Raw genomic sequence first — 17,424 nt, 5'->3', positions numbered from 1 at the left:
TGACGGCACCCTGCTGTTGGGTCATTACCAGGAAATAAGGCTGATAAGATCCACCATTCAAGCTATAAAAGCTACGGATCGTGGTAAAAAGGGGATGGTCATTGAGATTCTGTTGTTTGAGATCTTGATGAAAGTGAGCTCTGAAATTCAGAGGGGAGGTGGAAACGACTTAAGGGTTATGGAAATGAACAAGGTCATAGAAACTGTCATGAGCTCTGATAGTTGGATGAGAGGTAGATTGATTCCTATCATAAACATCGTAGACACAATCAAGGAGACTAGCAGGGACGAGTTCAGGATGGGACCATTTGAGAAACACAAGTCCAGAATCTTCCCATGCGACTGGTTGCATTCACCAAGACCACCGGAGTTGCTACTTTGCTCAGTATATCAGTTTGCCATTCAGGACTGTAGAAATGTGGCTTTGTGGATCACAGTGGCGGAGGAAGATGAAAGAGAGATTCCACAATATGAAAGCGTGAAGTTGAGGTCAGATTATAAGACAGCTGACAAGCCTGAAGAGATATTACGGGTGACAGCACATTGTGAAAAGGGGAGACTGATGAGCTGAAGTTTCCAGAGGGATTATCATTGCAGTATTTGCAACCCTTTGTAAGTCAGATAAAAATGGTGATGGGATGCAAAACCAGAAACAAGGGACGTAGGGTGTGGAAGCTTCGAGCACCGCTTGTTCTGGAAATGATTGAAGTAAAAGCTCAGTTACTATACGAGGTGTTGCTTAGCTTGTAAGGGCAGTAGTGGTCAAGCTGGGAATGTCATAACAGGAACCACAGTCAGGAGGGGTTGCACTGAGATGGTCGTTGAGGGTCTGAAGATCATCACCTTGAGGACAAGGTGAGTTTTAAAGGCGGGAGTATTGATACAAGCAATGTTCCGAGAGGATCAAATGATTAATGGATAAGGATTACAAGTGGCAAAGTAACCTTAGTAAGGTTGGGTTAGTCTAAAAGTAACCATGGTTTAGTTAATGGTTTAGCTTTATAATAACGTGAGAGGTTTGGGGGAGAGATCTATCGAGAAATTAGAGAGTTGTTGCAGAGAGAGAGTCTCATGGTTCCTTTCTTTGTAAACCGTTTCTGATCAATAAGAACGTATTTCATCTTTGATTATCAGTATTGTTACTTTTGAGATCCAAATCGTAACACAAAACCACAATAAAACTTGGTTAATATGTATAACTATAATCTGAAGCATTAAGCTCTATGATTCTAATTGTGTGACATGTTAGCAAATTAATGAAACACAAGTTCGTACTATGAATGATAGCTTAAGAATCTGCTTTCATCTCCAAGAACTCTGTCTGAGACATAACTATCACAAGTTTAGACCAAACAGATAAAAATGTTACTACTATAAAAGCTCACTGCCAGTTCAAGCAGACCATTATCACAAGTGGCAGCAACAACACTAGCAGTCTAATCAAATTTCCATTTCGGTATTTGGAAAATTTAACATATTATGGGCTTGGCCCGATTCCTTTAATATAAAAACTTATTGATGGGAAAAAAAAAAGAATTCAAAAAAAAAAAAATTAGTTAAATGTTTTGATCGAATGGAAGAATCAATTAAAAAAAAGAAAAAAAAAGAAGTAACTCTCTCTCTTCCACGCATCTTCTGGTTGAACAAAAAAAAAGATGTATTTAAATTTAAAATTGACCAAGACAATGGTGTGGGCCTTTCTTATATATAAATTTACCACGTTGTCTACACAAAGCCATCCTTTACGTCTCTCTCTCTCTCCCCGACCGACGAAGATCGCCGCCGGATTATCTGTTCACAACTACCGCTAGTTTTCGAGATCAACCATGAATCCTGAATAGTAAGAGAACCTTCCTTTTCTTCTCTCCTATCCTTCAGATCGATTGAATTATATATATATATATAACATCATCTGTGGTTTCTTTTGGATCGATTTGGACTCTCTTTTCGTGAATTAGTTACATTTTTTTTGGTCGAGATCTATTGTTTCTCTTGAATTTCATAGATTTGATTCTCGTAGTTTGTGAGCGATTTGGATTATTGCGTTTTGTATCGCGAGATTACCGACTCCTCTCGTCTCCTGGTCTTTGTAAACATTGAATTGCTTACATGTTGTGTCTGTAATATTGGCAGTGACTATCTGTTCAAGCTTCTGCTCATTGGTGATTCTGGTGTTGGCAAGTCATGCTTGCTTCTTAGGTTTGCTGTAAGTCTTTATAAGCCTCTAGCTCAGTTTGAAATTGGTGTCTCAATCTCTTTCTGGTCTTTTTGTGCAGGATGATTCCTACCTGGATAGCTACATCAGCACCATTGGTGTTGACTTTGTAAGCCTCTTCTCTTATATCACTTTGCTTTTATGGGATAAATCACTTCTGATTTTTGTAATATGATTATTTTGCCAGAAAATCCGCACTGTCGAACAAGATGGAAAGACCATCAAACTCCAGATTGTAAGTTCGTGTCACTGTTACAATCACTTGACATTTCTTTTTCGCGTATTCTTATTGTTATTATGCAGTGGGATACGGCAGGTCAAGAGCGTTTCAGAACCATCACTAGCAGTTACTACAGAGGAGCTCATGGCATCATTGTATGCATTGCTCCTTTATTATCTCCCTGTTATCTGATGATATCCATCACTGGGACTCTTAACCGTTTTGTTTTGTTTTTTTTTGTTACAGGTGACTTATGATGTAACAGACCAAGAAAGCTTCAACAATGTCAAGCAATGGCTGAATGAAATCGACCGCTACGCTAGTGAGAATGTGAACAAGCTACTGGTTGGGAACAAGTGTGATCTCACTTCACAGAAAGTTGTCTCCACTGAAACCGCCAAGGTATCATCAGTAATATGCTTCACTGCTAAAGTTCTTTGACAGGGATTTACTGTAATGTTTTTGTTCTGCCAACACCAGGCTTTTGCCGATGAACTTGGGATCCCATTCCTGGAAACGAGTGCCAAGAATGCTACCAATGTCGAAGAAGCTTTCATGGCCATGACTGCCGCAATCAAGACAAGGTAACTATCGCATTTCATTATCATCCATCAACACTAATCCTCATGGTTAAACTTATAAGAGTAGCCTTAACCCCATTTGTTTGTTGCAGAATGGCGAGTCAACCTGCAGGAGGATCCAAGCCATCAACGGTCCAGATCCGAGGACAACCAGTAAACCAACAATCAGGCTGCTGCTCTTCTTAATTTCGCTCTGGGAAACACTTATTAACCATATGCTATCTCCTTCGTATGCATGAACATCGTTCTTCTTTCATCTGGTCTTTGTTTTTTCAGTTTATGTCCAAAAATTTATAAAATTCTTTGTAATGTAGTCACTTGCAATAATAAACTTATTGGTAAAAGCTTTCATTCATATTAAATCTAAGTGGTGGTTTTTTTATCAATTTTTAAAGGTGGTTTTTTATCAAGTTTTAAAGTTAAGTGGAGAATGCAAATTTTTGTTTTCTGGCTAATTTAAAAACTTCCAAACTTGGGTTTGTAGAACAAAAAGCTTTCAGTGTATAACAATAGAATCAGAAGAACAAAATCCAAACCGGGTGAGAGAGATTACAAAAACTAAAAAGAGTCCACACAGAGGCTGAACGGACCAGACCGGAGAGCTTTTACTTGCCCAGAGTAGGGAACTGTGCTGCGTCTTCAATCTTTGGTGCCGGAGCCACAAATTTTGGTGCAGCAGCCTTCTGCTCTCCTCCTCCGTTGTCTCTTCTTGGTCCCCGACCACCTCTGTCGGCTCCTCTTGGTCCACGACCTCCTCTGTCGGCTCCCTCTCTTGGTCCACGACCTCCTCTGTCGGCTCCCTCTCTTGGTCCGCGGCTTACTCTTCCGCCACGGTTACCACCTCTGTAACTCTCGCCATTGGCAGGTTTCAGAAACTCATTGATGCTCAACGACTACAAAAAAAATAGACATATTAAGTAAGAGAACGAAAATGCTACATCCTTTTTTGGCTAAAACATTAGCAAATTACAAACCTTCTTGGTCTTCTCTTCTCTCTCAACTGGGCGCTTGTCCTTCTCTGTTCCCTGATAACAACATTATTTCAAGGTTCAGTATAATAGAAGATTACGGAGATCAAAATAAAAAAAATATAGAAGAATTCAGAGAACTCACCAGTTTGATGAAGACCTCATCGTTGTTGCTCTTTTTGCTCGAGAGCTGTTGCATGGAGTCAAACACTTTGGTGTCAACCTTCCTCTCTTCAACCTTGGTGGACTGCAGAGCTTTCCTCTTCTCCTCCAAGACTTTCTCATACTCCTCCAGAGTCATCTCCTACAACCAGTAAAATTACAATTAGATAACATGATGAGATTTGAGAAATGAGTTTAAAAAGATGATAGTGTACCGTGTCCTCTGGCTCTTTCTCTGCTTGAGCTTCAACAGGTGTCTCTTTGTTAGCATCAGTTGCTTCACCTTCCTTCTCAACAGCCAAATCCTTCTCCACAACAGTTGTGGATTCTTCAGTCACCCTAGTGATATGAACAAACAAGTGTTTATTTTCAAGACACCGATCAAACAGAACCCACATGTCTACACAACACAAAACTTACGGAGGAAGCTCATCCTCAGTGGTTCCCCAGTTGCCACGGCCAGCTCCATCACGTTTAAACTCATTCCTACTCACACCAACAGATTCACAATTACAAACCACGCACTAGATCAAATTTGTTAAAAGACAATATCAATTTAAGAAGCTTGCTTACCCGTGAGCTGCTCCACTCTGGCGGTCATAGTTCCTACGTGGACGTTCAAAGTCACCAGAGTCTCCATTGTTGTAGCCTCCACGGCGACCACCACGACCACGGTATCCACCAACAGACCCACCGCGTCTACCTCCATCTCCTTCTTCAGAGCGTCTGTAGCCTCCACCATATCCGTTCTCATTAGCAGGAGCATCATTGTTCCTGTTGAATCCACCACTCCGACCACGGCTGCCACGTCCTCCACCAGGACCGTTCTTTCCCTCCCTCACTACTCAAAGAAAAGAAAATAAAACATCTCATCCAACAAACTACATAAAAAAATGATGCAATGCTTATGCAAGTCACTACAACAACCAAACAAAGTCAAGCTCAACTGAACAAGAACACCACTTAAGCACACGTGACTTGCTTAGTTTAACTTTATGAACTCAATCAGAAACTAAGCAACACTAATCCAACCAAGTAAGTACCATATCGATTGAATTGATTCCGACAAGATTCTAGCGTCTTCAGACACAAGAACCAAAACATGTTTGACTTTAGCAAAGACTTGAGTTTATAAATCCAACCAATTACCAATCTGGTGTTAAACTTTAGAAACAGAATAAAAGAGAAAAAACTCACCGGCTTGAGAAGGAGGAAGCGGCTTAGAAGGCAACTTAGCAGGCTGAGCTGGAGCAGCTTTCTCTACCTTCAATGGCTTAGCCGCAGCGAGCTGGCTAGGATCCTCTGCGTCATCGTCCAACAGATCGAAAGGGTTCAAAGTCGCCATTACTCCTGCCTCCTTATTGTATCGAAAAGACCGGCTAACCCCGAGATTTTTTCAAAAAAACTCTTTATTGCCTATACGAATTCATGAAGAAGAAGAAAAGAATCAGAATCGAAGATATGATTCGGACAGCGTTGTTTCGGCGCCCAACAAAAGTGAGTGAGAGAGAGAGAAGCTGCGTGCGATAGAGAGAAGTACTAACCAAACCCTAGCTGATGGATGAATGATGTCTGAAGAATTTAGCTCTAAAACCTAATCTTTTAAAAGCCCCTTAAACTGATACTCTCTTGTGTGTATTGAACTTAATTGGGCCAGGCCCGCTAACAGTACGGCTTAGTTGAGTTTTAGAAGAATATTTCTATTGTCCTAATACTTATTATCTTTTACTTTTCATACATTAAAACAAAACAAAAAATGAATGGTGTAAAGTGTTTTAACACATGATCTCTCTATTAGTCAAAAAAAAAAAAATGAATGGTGTAAAGTTTTTTTTAGATTGTTATATAATATTGATATGAAGTACACTTTTGAGTGAGTAACCTCTATCAAGTATTTAAATTATTATATATTTTATATTCATAAACAATTAGAGTGCTTTATGTTTATGAAGTTCAAAGATTCTCTATTCATCTTTCTTCTAGCTCATGATCTCTTAGTTCTTCGCCTTATATTCATTCAAATATATATGAACTTATTATATGTTATATCTATACTATATAAAAGTTGAGATTATAAACTATTTATAACAAGATATGAGTCCGCTGCGTTGCAACATGTTTTGTTTGATGTTATAATTTAATTAGAACCATAGTTTTATGATTTTTTTTGCATATGCTGTTTGAGATTTATTTTATAATAAAAACTCGTTTTTACACATAAGTTCAAGTTAATATTTATATTTTATAATCATAATGCATAAATGAATTGTTATAAACTTTGTATTAGGATTAGAAAAAATGCTATACCTAAACATTAAACTAAATACAACCCGAAATAAGAAGGTAATGTACGGTATTCATTTAACCGGTTTCTTGTGGATGTTACTCATCTTACCAGAAAATATAAAGGTAATGTATGGTATTCATTTTTATAAGCCATGTTCATGTTATGATCCCACGTCTCTTGATTGTGGTGTTTGCCGTATCATGTATGTGTATCTCTCCGGATATTTTTAAGAAACATGCTGGTCAAAGTTAAATTAGTTTCACTCATGTGTCTTGTTACAAATACCTTGCGTTACATTTGATATGTCTCCATGCTCTATATTGATATAAAAGTTTAAAAGTGGATTAATCTTTTTTTTTGTTTGGTTAATCATATATTTTTTATCTTCAAGTGTTTTGTTTCTCTTTTCCAGTTAGGGTGAGTGAGGTTGAAGCATTGCTTCAAGAGCATAAACATTAAACTAAACGATCAGTCTCTTCCTTGCAGATATTTGATATGTTTGATGTTAAACCAAAAGTAGTGACTGATTTTTGAGAGTTTGTAAATGTTCTCAGTTACGTTTAGGCTTTACGACATGGACTGTACCGGTTTCGTTGGACGACAAGAGAGAAATAGGTATTATGCAAGTTGTTGACAAGAGATCTTTTGCCAACAACTTGTTCAAAACATGTTGCACCTTTTACTTAAAACATAATTTTTTTTTATTTATTATTATTCTTTTGACAAAAGACTGCTGATTAGGATATAACAATAAGTGGATATTGCTCCTGAAGCAAATGCAATCTATAAACCATTGTATGTGATCTAGTCGGGAGTATGATATCGAATCGTGTGTTTGTGAAAATAATTAGGTTGTTGGCACTCCTAAGAGTTAACAAAATCGATCACTTTTTATAAAAAGAGAGATTAGAATTTTATAGTATAAGTTCGGTGAAGATGAAAATAAGTGAATTGGTGGAATACAACTTATTTATTTGCTTACATACATGATTGATAAAGAGACATAGTGAAGGAAGGATGAGGACAAAGCGCAATAAGTAGATTGTACGAACCCGAATGGGTAATTTGAACCCCCACCCTACATCAACACGAGGAGGACAAAACCACAAGCTTTTAACATGTGAAGAGTACTATGAGGTTTGAGGTTGTAACTAGTAACCCCAGCCATGAACAACAATATTCCGGCGGCTGCAGCGTTTAAAGAACCGGACACTATCAACGTGGTTGGGCCATTCTTGTAGTAAATCTCGGCGACTCCAATACCGATCCCGATTCCTACAGGTGTTGTGAGAGAAAACACTATCACCATAATTAAAGTTTTCTTCAAGTCAAACTTTGCCTTCACACACAAGAAAAAGGGTATAAGAACACTTCATTATCACATTGGAGAGATTAAAACAAAGTAAGATTACCTCGGAGATGCAACCTCCAAGACTAATTCCTTGGAACAATTGATGGAAGGTTATTGCAGGTATAAGAGGCTTAATTGTGCTAAGATGTGGAGATGCTCCTAAAGCTATTCCAATGATCACTGAGTGAACCACAAACCCTAACTCCAAGACCTAAACAATAAAGAAAGAGAGCAGAACATAATGTTAAAATCAAAATATCGTTGTAATCAAGAATTTATTTAAACTTATAATATATATAATAAAATAAAAAGGTTTGGATTTAGACTACCTGAGTTACGAGCTTCAGTCTAATCTTATTGTGATCTTGTCGAGAAACAGAGTGTCCTTGTGAAGCACTATTATCAACATGATCATCATCACCGTTGTGGTTTTCCGAGTGAGATCTATTCATAAAAGCTGAAGCGAAGGACTTGGATTCAATCATGGCTAAGATTGCAGCAGCCCTGGCTACAACTCTGGTCATAGGGAAATCACCCCAAGGTTGGAAATCTCCGATGCAAGAACTTGTGAGGCTGGCTGTAGCATCAGGAAGAATGTAGACCACAGAGGCGAGTAACATTACATAGGCACCGAATTGCCTAACGCATGCGTAGAAAAAGCCATCTCCATCGAGGCCAAAGATGGGCAAACAAACACCAAAAACTCCGAAAATCAAAGTGGAGAAGATAGCTACTATCTTATATTTAAGTTCCGTTGCTGAATTTACAGCGGCAGAGCAACCGCTGTCGTTTCCTTCCTCGGCCGCCGCGGAGACTGTAAGAACAAATAGAGCAACCAAATAGACAACAATCAGGGATTTACCCATCTCGTACGAGGCTTTGAGCTTTTTCTCTGTTTTTTTCTCTGTAACCGTGATTGTCAAGAATTTTAGGGTTTCTCGCTCTCTGCTTCGCTTCGCCAACTCTCTGTACTTCTTCCTTCTAGGAAATGATTATTTTTTTCTTTTTTTTCTTTTTAAGTTCCAACAGCAAAACAAAAAGACAAACAAAAATAATAAATAACATTATATTCAAATTTGGGAAAATTGTTTTTTGGGAAAATTGTTTTTTTAGAGCAAAAAAATGATAACTATGTGCTTTTAAACTAATCTCATATACTTTATGTCTCATTAGACTAATTATTTTCAAAATGGTAATAATGCCCTTAAAATTGTAATTTTTAAATATAATAAATAATGAATTCGTTATTTTTGTTTTTTATTATAATCGAAATTTTTTTGAAATATGAAAGTGAATATTCTCAAATATTTTGTTTCCATATTTTTATGAACTGATTTCTTATTCGTATAATACAACTAATCTGTAGAAATTGGTTTTTACAGGTTTTTTAAAATTATAGTAATGTGTAGATTTTGATTTCTACATGTTTTAGATTTACAGTAAATCTGTAAAAGTCGGTTTCTACGTGTTTTAGATTTATACTAATGTGTAGATTTTGATTTCTAAAGATTTTAGATCGGTAGGTTAATGTGTATTCTAAATATTTTTAGAATACTCTTATTTACGTAGATCACATATTCTAAACATTTTAGATTCAATGAAAAAAGTGGATTTCGTTTTCTACTTCGTAGAATATTTTATTTAGAACATAATCTGAAATTTATGATTTAAATATTTTTAGAACTGAAAAAAATACCACTAAGTTCATATAGGTATTTTATCAATAATTACCATTTTTCCAAAAAATATTTGTTTGTCAAACAATTTATTAAATTTATTTTCAAAAATATTAAAGAGTATTATAGACAAAACTGACACAAAATAGATATTAGTCTAAAAGGACATAGTTATCATTTTTTTGCTCTAAAAAAACAATTTTCCCTTTTTTTAGAGCAAAAAAATGATAACTATGTCCCTTTAGACTAATCTCATATACTTTATGTCTCATTAGGCTAATTATTTTTAAAATGGCAATAATCCCCTTAAAGTTGTAAATTTTTGTTTTTTTTCGTTTTCTTTTATAAAAAAAAATTGTTTTTTTTTCAAAATATGAAAGTGAATATTCCCAAATATTTTGTTTCCATACTTTTAGGAACTGATTTATTATCCGTAGAATACATCTAATCTGTAGAAATCGATTTCTACAGGTTTTTAGAATTATAGTAATATGTAGATTTTGATTTCTACATGTTTTAGATTTACAGTAAATCTGTAAAAGTCAGTTTCTACGTGTTGTAGATTTATATTAATGTGTAGATTTTGATTTCTAAAGATTTTATATCGGTAGGTTAAGCGCGGAATGTGTATTCTAAATATTTTAGAATACTTTTATTTACGTAGATCACGTATTCTAAACATTGTAGATTCAATTAAAAAAGTGGATTTTGTTTTCTACTTCGTAGAATATCATTTATACTTTATTTAGAACATAATCTAAAATTTATGATTTAAACATTTTTAGAACTGAAAAAAATATCACTAAGTTCATATTGGTATTTTATCAAAAGTTACTATTTTACCATTTTTTTTTGTTTGTAAAACTATTTATTAAATTTATTTTCAAAAATATTAAAAAGTGTTATGGACAAAAATGACACAAAATAGATATTAGTCTAAAGGGACATAGTTATCATTTTTTTGATCTAAATTTTTCCCAAATTTGTAATTGTTATAAGTTTGTTGGACCATCAGACGTCCGGAGCAATAGCTTCTTTTTGTTTGTTTCTTTCTTTCTTGTAATGAAGAGATTGCTAATTTTTAGATTGTTATATATTTTTGATGTAAAGTGCACTTTTGAATGAGTAGCCTATATCAAATATTTAGATTATTATATATATATATATATATATTTTTATATATGTATTCCTAAAAAGTTAGAGTGCTTTATGTTTATGAAGATTGAATATTTTTTATTCATCTTTCTTCTAGCTCATGATTTTTTATTTCTTCTTTCTATATTTCTTTCAAATATAGAAGACGAAGACATTCTTACTTAAGTTATTAACATAAATGGTCGCTTTGTGTGTTTTTATTACACCATAAGACATAATATGCTACTGAGATAGTTTTATGTGGCTGAAGACCTATTTAGCTTCTTAAAAGATAAACCAAGGATGGACATTTGGATAATTAGCCGATTTATTTCTAGTTGGGCTAGTTAGGAAATTCGAAATTAAAAAAAAAACGGATTGTGATTGGTGGATTCGAAATTAAGTTGATTTTGTTTTATTTTTTACCTCGGGAATGTGTAAAAGTGAAACTTAATGTGTGTTTTTTCCATCGAAAGAAATTCTAATGTTGTCTAGTGCTCTTAATTCTATTAGCTCCATGTACATAATTTGTGGTTGTTCTGATTTTAATTCATATGTTTCCTAGGGTGCAGCCTCTAAGACATAATTGCAGTTATGCAGATTCGGGTTCAACTATGTTATAACTAAACTTTTATCCTTGAATGATATTTACCATTTAGCAAAGACAAAAAAAACACATGACCTCTCCAAGTAACTGAGCACAGTTAACCATACTAGCCAACGATCGACGAACTGGCCTTTTAAACCTCAACATCCCAGAACTACGTGTTTGATGGATTTGTACTTAGAACCGGGTCCGAATCAAGGACAATACAGCCATGTTGCCGGATCCTACAACTTAAGCATTAGTCAAACCCAGATTAGTCTGTAAAACATTGTGTATAGATAGAATTTATTGTGTAACCATGGTTAGTCCAAAGGATAGACCACTAAAACTATCAATTAAGGCATTCGATTTAGAAAACATATTTTAATTAATAATTTTATTAACTATTAAAACTTTCAAGAGAAAACGACCTAGTTGAAAGTTTGCATTATTTTCAGGATACTCTAAACACACATGCTCATTTCCTATTGCTTATGATTTATTTATCATTAAATTGAAATTATGTAATTAACTTATACTTAAGATCTGATATTATATTCGTAAAAAAAGTGGTCTTTTAACCATTAAAGATGATCTAAAGGCATTGTCTATTCAGCCACCCTATTTTACCCTTTTAAAGGCTCCTAGAAACATTGTTTAAGAAGGCCAGGGAACAAAGTTTAAGTTAACTTGGGTTTCATCTAACATAGTGACGACAAAAAGAAGAGAATTTTTTTTTGTTTTTGTTTTACATTTGGAGTACAGAAAGAACAAAAACATTGGTTGTGTCGATTGTGTTATCTATTTTATAAACAACTATAGTGAAGGCATGTAAAAGTTATGAAACTAGAAAACAGAGTGACTAAAGTAAATTATTAATGGTAATAATAGCAACTAGATTTTGATCCGCGCAACCGCGCGGGTGTTTGTTTTTACTTTTCTATACATAAATTATTATTTTTAAACATTAGTGGTATATATTTTTAAATCATATACTTAAATGTTTATATAACTATTTCAAATACAATAATTTTATAATTTACATGTTATAATTAATCAATTGTTTAAAACCATATGTTTTTTCACTTCTTATTATATATTTATCTTATTGTATTTGCATTTATTTATTAAGCAAATTAATATATTCATGAGAAAACATATTTGAAAATTATTTTGTATTTAATTTATGCTAAATTCTGACCCGTGTTTCAAAGCTGTATTTATTTTTACTAATATTTTTTATGCTTATTCATTTTAGATAATATATTTTTGTATATACAAAAGTCTAAGATATGTTAATTTTTAGACATGTATTATATGGTTTACTAATTTTAAGATGTTCTATCATCATATTATATTTTTAAAATAAATAATTTATATTTATGAAAATAATATTTATAAATTTATCAATTGAATATACTATTATCATATTTATTTAAGTATAATAATTGTATTTTAACATGATCATGACTATAAAGTAGATAAAATAGGATATAATTTATTTATTTTTATTTTATAAACGATAACTTAAAATACATTAAATTATTGTTAAAATATTTTTAAACAGATATATTAGAATTTTTAAAATATAATATATAAATATATTTTATATTTAAAATAAAAATATATTATGATTAAAGTAGTTACAAGGATTTTATATTATAAGCTTTAAAGAAATACATGTAAATTTTTATACATGTATTATATAGTTTGCTAATGTTAACCCATCTTACCAACGTATTAGATTTTATTTGTGAACATAAATATTTTATACTTACGAAAATAAAATTTATAAAATTTATAAATTTAATACAATTTATTATATTTATATCAGTATAATAATTTTCTTTTAATATGATTGATTATGATTATATAATATATAAAATATTACAGAATTTTTTATTTCTTATTTTATAAACGATTACTGAATTTATTAATGTAGAATAATATTTCAAACTAATTTCGAAATAAGTGAAAATATTTAAATATAATTTCGAAAATGAAGATCTTGTAAAAATCTTTTAAAACAGATTTGTTAGATTTTTTAAATAAATATATTTATATTTAAAATAAAAAGATATCAAAAGATATTATGATTAATAAGATTTTTAAGTGATGGTCCAAATTAATAAAATACATTTAATAAGATTTTTAAGTGATGGTCCAAATTAAATAAAATCACACATGAAAGAAGTCATGACTTCTCTTTTAATATATAAGATATGGATCCAATTATACATCTAATCCTTTTTTTTTTTTTTTCAGAATATGAGATTTCATGTTGTACTTGTCTATACGCAAACAAATAAAGCCGCGTTTCAATACCATCAATACTTAGCCAATGGTATCATGAAACCTATTAAAAAAAAACTTTTTCTTTAATCCATTTCTTTCTGGTCCACAATCGTTAATCAACTTGTTTTTTTTTTTTGGTCCACTATCTCTAAATAACAATTTACAATTTAAATTAATAAGATTGTTAGATATTGCTTTCCCGGCAACATCATCTTAATCATCACAACAAAAATATGATGTATGAATATGCAAATCAAAAAAGTGCCACTATTTTTTTCAAAAGTGCAAATAAAAATGAAATAAGTCATTTTCTCCTTAGGAAATTGAACTAGTTCCATCGTTTAATTACTAAAAGAGAGACGACTAACAAAAAAAACTGTGGAATTTAAGAACCAATGAATCCAGAACTGCGAAATGTCTGTGTAGTCTTCAAGCATTAACTCATCTAGTCAATAAATCTTTTTTTTTTTAACGCTTGGTATTCATTCTAAAAGTAACCTTACAATGCTGAGACAAAAAGTCTAGCAACAAAAACGCAAAAGTAAAGAAACCAGTAGGCTCCGTAAATTAATCCCATACACTTATGGGTAATAGTAAAAGCAAAAGAGAATCATGAGATTGTAAGAGAGAGCAAACACACAAAGCAAAAACAATGGAATTTCTTTTCAGCCTCTCTTACGTTGAATCTCAACTACGGCAGCAATAACACAGCAAACCAAGTAAAGTCCTTGTCTGATACATATCTGATGCTCACGACAAGAGACAATATATTTCTCCTCCCAAACTGATGAGAGAACACCTCTCCTAGTCAATAAATCTTAAGCGGTCATTTTTTTCTCTTACAATATTGTCAAGACATTTTAAATGTTAACTAGAGCTGGACCACCCGGTAGGACGGGTGTTTTTTTTGTTTACATAATGTAACTAAATATTTTTTATACTATTATATAATTTATAAAAATTATAATAAAATTATAATACATCACATAATACATGTACTGCTGGTACATAATTCCACTAGTAGTAAAAGTAAAATAATTTATATAACTGTAAATATAAATATCACGCTAATATTTGTTTTTATTTAACTTAAATCATTTTTATTTATCAGATATCGAGTTGGCTAGTGGTAAAGAAAATGCTAGTAGTCTTTCATTGGTCGGGTTTGATACGCATTGGAAAGAATTATTTACAACATTTGGATTCCCAGTAAAAAAACGAAACCACTTTTTCATTTTTTAGAAATATAATTTTGTTTTCTATAAATAATATATTATTTATTTATTTTTTCACGTATTATGTATTTTTTATTACGACATTACATATAATAATTAAAATATATATTTTAGTTTATTTTTAGTTTATGTGTGTGTTTTCCATAAACTAACATATATGTATATATGCGAAAATAACAATTGAGATGTTTTGATAGGTTTTTGGTCATAAATGATAATTATATCTAAATTTCCAACCCGTTATATAAATAGTCTTAATTTTTAATTTCTTAACCCGATATATAAATATTCGTCATGCATTTTTAGTAAATATGTATATTATACTTATTAAAATGAGTAATTTGTTAGAATGTGTAATTGCATTTCTTGTATTTATATTATTATCAAATTAATTTTATTTTAACTTATTGACTTTAACATTTTATTATCTGTAGGATTTTTATTTTATTTGAATTTTTTTATCTTTTTTTAGAATATTGTTATATTGTCTAAATTTTTTTCTTTACATGCAAAACTTGAAGAATATTCTTTTGAAATTTTTGCTATTACAATTTTCTCATAAGAAAAATCTTAGGTGTTTTTAATTTCTTTTAATACTAATACTTAAATGTACATGTTATTACCAAATATAATATTTCAAATCCTTACTAAAGAAAAATAATTTAAGGTAAAATTCAATTGAACATATGTAATATCATACATAATTTAAAAATAATTTTCTAATAGCATTTTAGTTATATATATCTATAAAAATATCATCAATTAAATAGATTAGTCAAATTGGTTATTTGAAATTTTTAATTAGGTACAAATTTAGAATTATCAAGTAAAATGAATCTTTTTAAATATGTTATCATTATTAAGTTTTTATTCCCAAATACAGCATATCCTTTAATTTTTTTTAAATATTGTTAATTGATTTCATTAACAATAAAATTTTGAAAAATGTAATAAACATTATTTAATAGAGGATAATACCCATGAATTTATGGAATAAGTTTTCTACTTTACATATTAAGGTTTATAGTATTAATGTGCATTAAGTGTAATATTTATCATGAATTTGTTGTGGAATAGATTTAGGAAAAAAATTAATTTAGATTTAAGTTTATTAATTACTTCAATGATATTGTATTTTAATTAAGTTGTAAGCTTTAGGGTTATTTTTTATTTGTACTTCTATTTTAATAAAGTAGATGGAAATAGTTAAGCTTAATTTGTTCATTATGAAAATCTCCTAAAATATTACACTTCATAAGGAATCTTGAGTAATACAAATCTTATACAATAAAGGAGAGAGATCTCTCCTTAGAGTGCCACATCAGCATGTAGAGGGGGGCAAAATAGGACACCTGGCAGCTCCTGAATCCGTAACTCATTTTTTCGTTATTGAAATCTATATGGCCCAACGTTTTGACCATGCTTCATGTTCTCTGTATGGGCTTTCATGCTGTCATTTTAAGGCCCAAAATATATAGGGTTTCTAATTTGTTGGTCTATCGACGTACAAAGCACAGGCGGCTATGTCGCCTCCGTAGAATTTTCTGTAACGGATTAAGTTTTCATTTATGTGTTCCTTAAATCCTTGCATTCACGTAATTTATTCCAATCGTCCAATTCTCTAGCATTTAATCGAGCTCATCATCTTCCAATGTAACCGACTAACCGGCGGAAGCTCTACCATAAAGTTTGGTGCTTCCAACGATGAACAGCACCACCTCTACGAAGTTGAAAAGAATATTCTCTGCAATTTACCAGCTCCAACAATGGTGAATCTACATCCATTGGTATTTGCTTATTTCACCCATTTGAATCAAAGTTATTATCTTGTGAAGGATTCTACACATAAAGTTATTATCTAATAATTGGTAACATCATAAATGGTTGAGGTATAAATTCATCTTTTTGTTGCAGATTATAGGAATTCTTCAGGTTTAGGGGTGATACTTGATGATTGTAACTTTCATGACTGTTCGTCTTGATAGCTTCGATTCAGATAGAACTTTGTCCCTGGTGAGTTCAAAAACCTTACCTCAGCTAAGATAAAAGTTTTTTTTGTTGCTTACTATTACCTCATTTGACTCTCTACTTTCGAGGTGGAGTCATTACGTGTTGTGTGTGGAGAAGCAGGTACTCTTATGGCTCAAAAGGTACCCTCGATGTAAGTATTATTTCGACGTGTACTATGCTATCAATTTGTTTTTCTTCTTAAACATGGTTAGATTAGTTGAGCACAACCAACACTAAAGTGGCATTGGTCTGTCTTTCTCCAGGATTGTAAAGGAAAAGCCTTCGACCCCTCCTGATCCTACCGAGAGTCGATCACTTTCGTTGATGTCTTATTTATGCATTACCGCTCTACGGTGACCATACCACAAAAAAATAAAAACAATAAGCCTACGGAAGCGTCTCCAGTTCTTATTACCGGCCTCCCGTCTACTGATATAGGACGGTACCGTACTGCTCTCGACTCTCTTAGTTTGTGTTTACGGTCTTCTTTCATGATTTTGATCTTTGGTTACAAACTCTAGCTCGAGCGTCTTAGAGAGCATTAGAAAGAAGGAACATATGAAATTTCCTTGTGTTTACGTTTATTGGTTGTTTAGTTTTCATGAGAGATGCTTGACTCCTCTATTTTTTTGGGTAAATTTTGAGGAAACTGTGAGACGGATATTTGGTTGTGCTTAAATTATCTTATGGTGTTGTTTATTTGA

At 32.2% G+C, this 17,424-nt stretch overlaps 3 protein-coding genes and 1 long non-coding RNA gene across 5 annotated transcripts; 2 read left to right on the top strand and 2 right to left on the bottom strand.

The window, feature by feature from the left end:
- The first annotated feature begins 1,665 nt into the window (after nt 1-1,665).
- Nucleotides 1,666-3,402, top strand: LOC106360829 (ras-related protein RABD2c). Its single transcript, XM_013800499.3, has 8 exons — nt 1,666-1,840; nt 2,134-2,206; nt 2,277-2,324; nt 2,403-2,450; nt 2,519-2,590; nt 2,682-2,837; nt 2,916-3,019; nt 3,109-3,402. The coding sequence occupies exons 1-8, from the start codon at nt 1,827-1,829 to the stop codon at nt 3,200-3,202; spliced, it is 609 nt and encodes a 202-aa protein (XP_013655953.1). The 5' UTR covers nt 1,666-1,826; the 3' UTR covers nt 3,203-3,402.
- A 43-nt stretch (nt 3,403-3,445) lies between these two features.
- On the bottom strand, nt 3,446-5,758 carry LOC106360827 (RGG repeats nuclear RNA binding protein B). Of its 2 annotated transcripts, XM_013800498.3 has the most exons (8): nt 5,691-5,758; nt 5,344-5,562; nt 4,720-4,987; nt 4,567-4,632; nt 4,362-4,485; nt 4,130-4,288; nt 3,991-4,041; nt 3,446-3,909 (listed from the first exon to the last, which is right to left on the bottom strand). In XM_013800498.3, the coding sequence occupies exons 2-8, from the start codon at nt 5,489-5,491 to the stop codon at nt 3,622-3,624; spliced, it is 1,104 nt and encodes a 367-aa protein (XP_013655952.1). In that variant the 5' UTR covers nt 5,492-5,562; nt 5,691-5,758; the 3' UTR covers nt 3,446-3,621. The 2 variants fall into 2 exon arrangements, with proteins under 2 accessions (XP_013655952.1, XP_048594659.1); XM_048738702.1 differs by having other exon boundaries at nt 5,344-5,720.
- Nucleotides 5,759-7,321: 1,563 nt separating this feature from the next.
- LOC106359639 (probable zinc transporter 12) lies at nt 7,322-8,784 on the bottom strand. Its single transcript, XM_013799302.3, has 3 exons — nt 8,114-8,784; nt 7,846-7,995; nt 7,322-7,772 (listed from the first exon to the last, which is right to left on the bottom strand). The coding sequence occupies exons 1-3, from the start codon at nt 8,648-8,650 to the stop codon at nt 7,512-7,514; spliced, it is 948 nt and encodes a 315-aa protein (XP_013654756.1). The 5' UTR covers nt 8,651-8,784; the 3' UTR covers nt 7,322-7,511.
- A 7,417-nt stretch (nt 8,785-16,201) lies between these two features.
- On the top strand, nt 16,202-17,424 carry LOC106379610. The gene is made up of 3 exons (XR_007315753.1): nt 16,202-16,497; nt 16,625-16,871; nt 16,984-17,424. It is a non-coding gene; the product is annotated as an uncharacterized LOC106379610 (long non-coding RNA).

Source organism: Brassica napus, chromosome A8 (assembly GCF_020379485.1).
Source record: "Brassica napus cultivar Da-Ae chromosome A8, Da-Ae, whole genome shotgun sequence".
Taxonomy (NCBI): Eukaryota; Viridiplantae; Streptophyta; class Magnoliopsida; order Brassicales; family Brassicaceae; genus Brassica; species Brassica napus.
The sequence above is the reverse complement of the archived record's forward strand: the minus strand, read 5'-3'. Positions and strand labels throughout refer to the sequence as shown.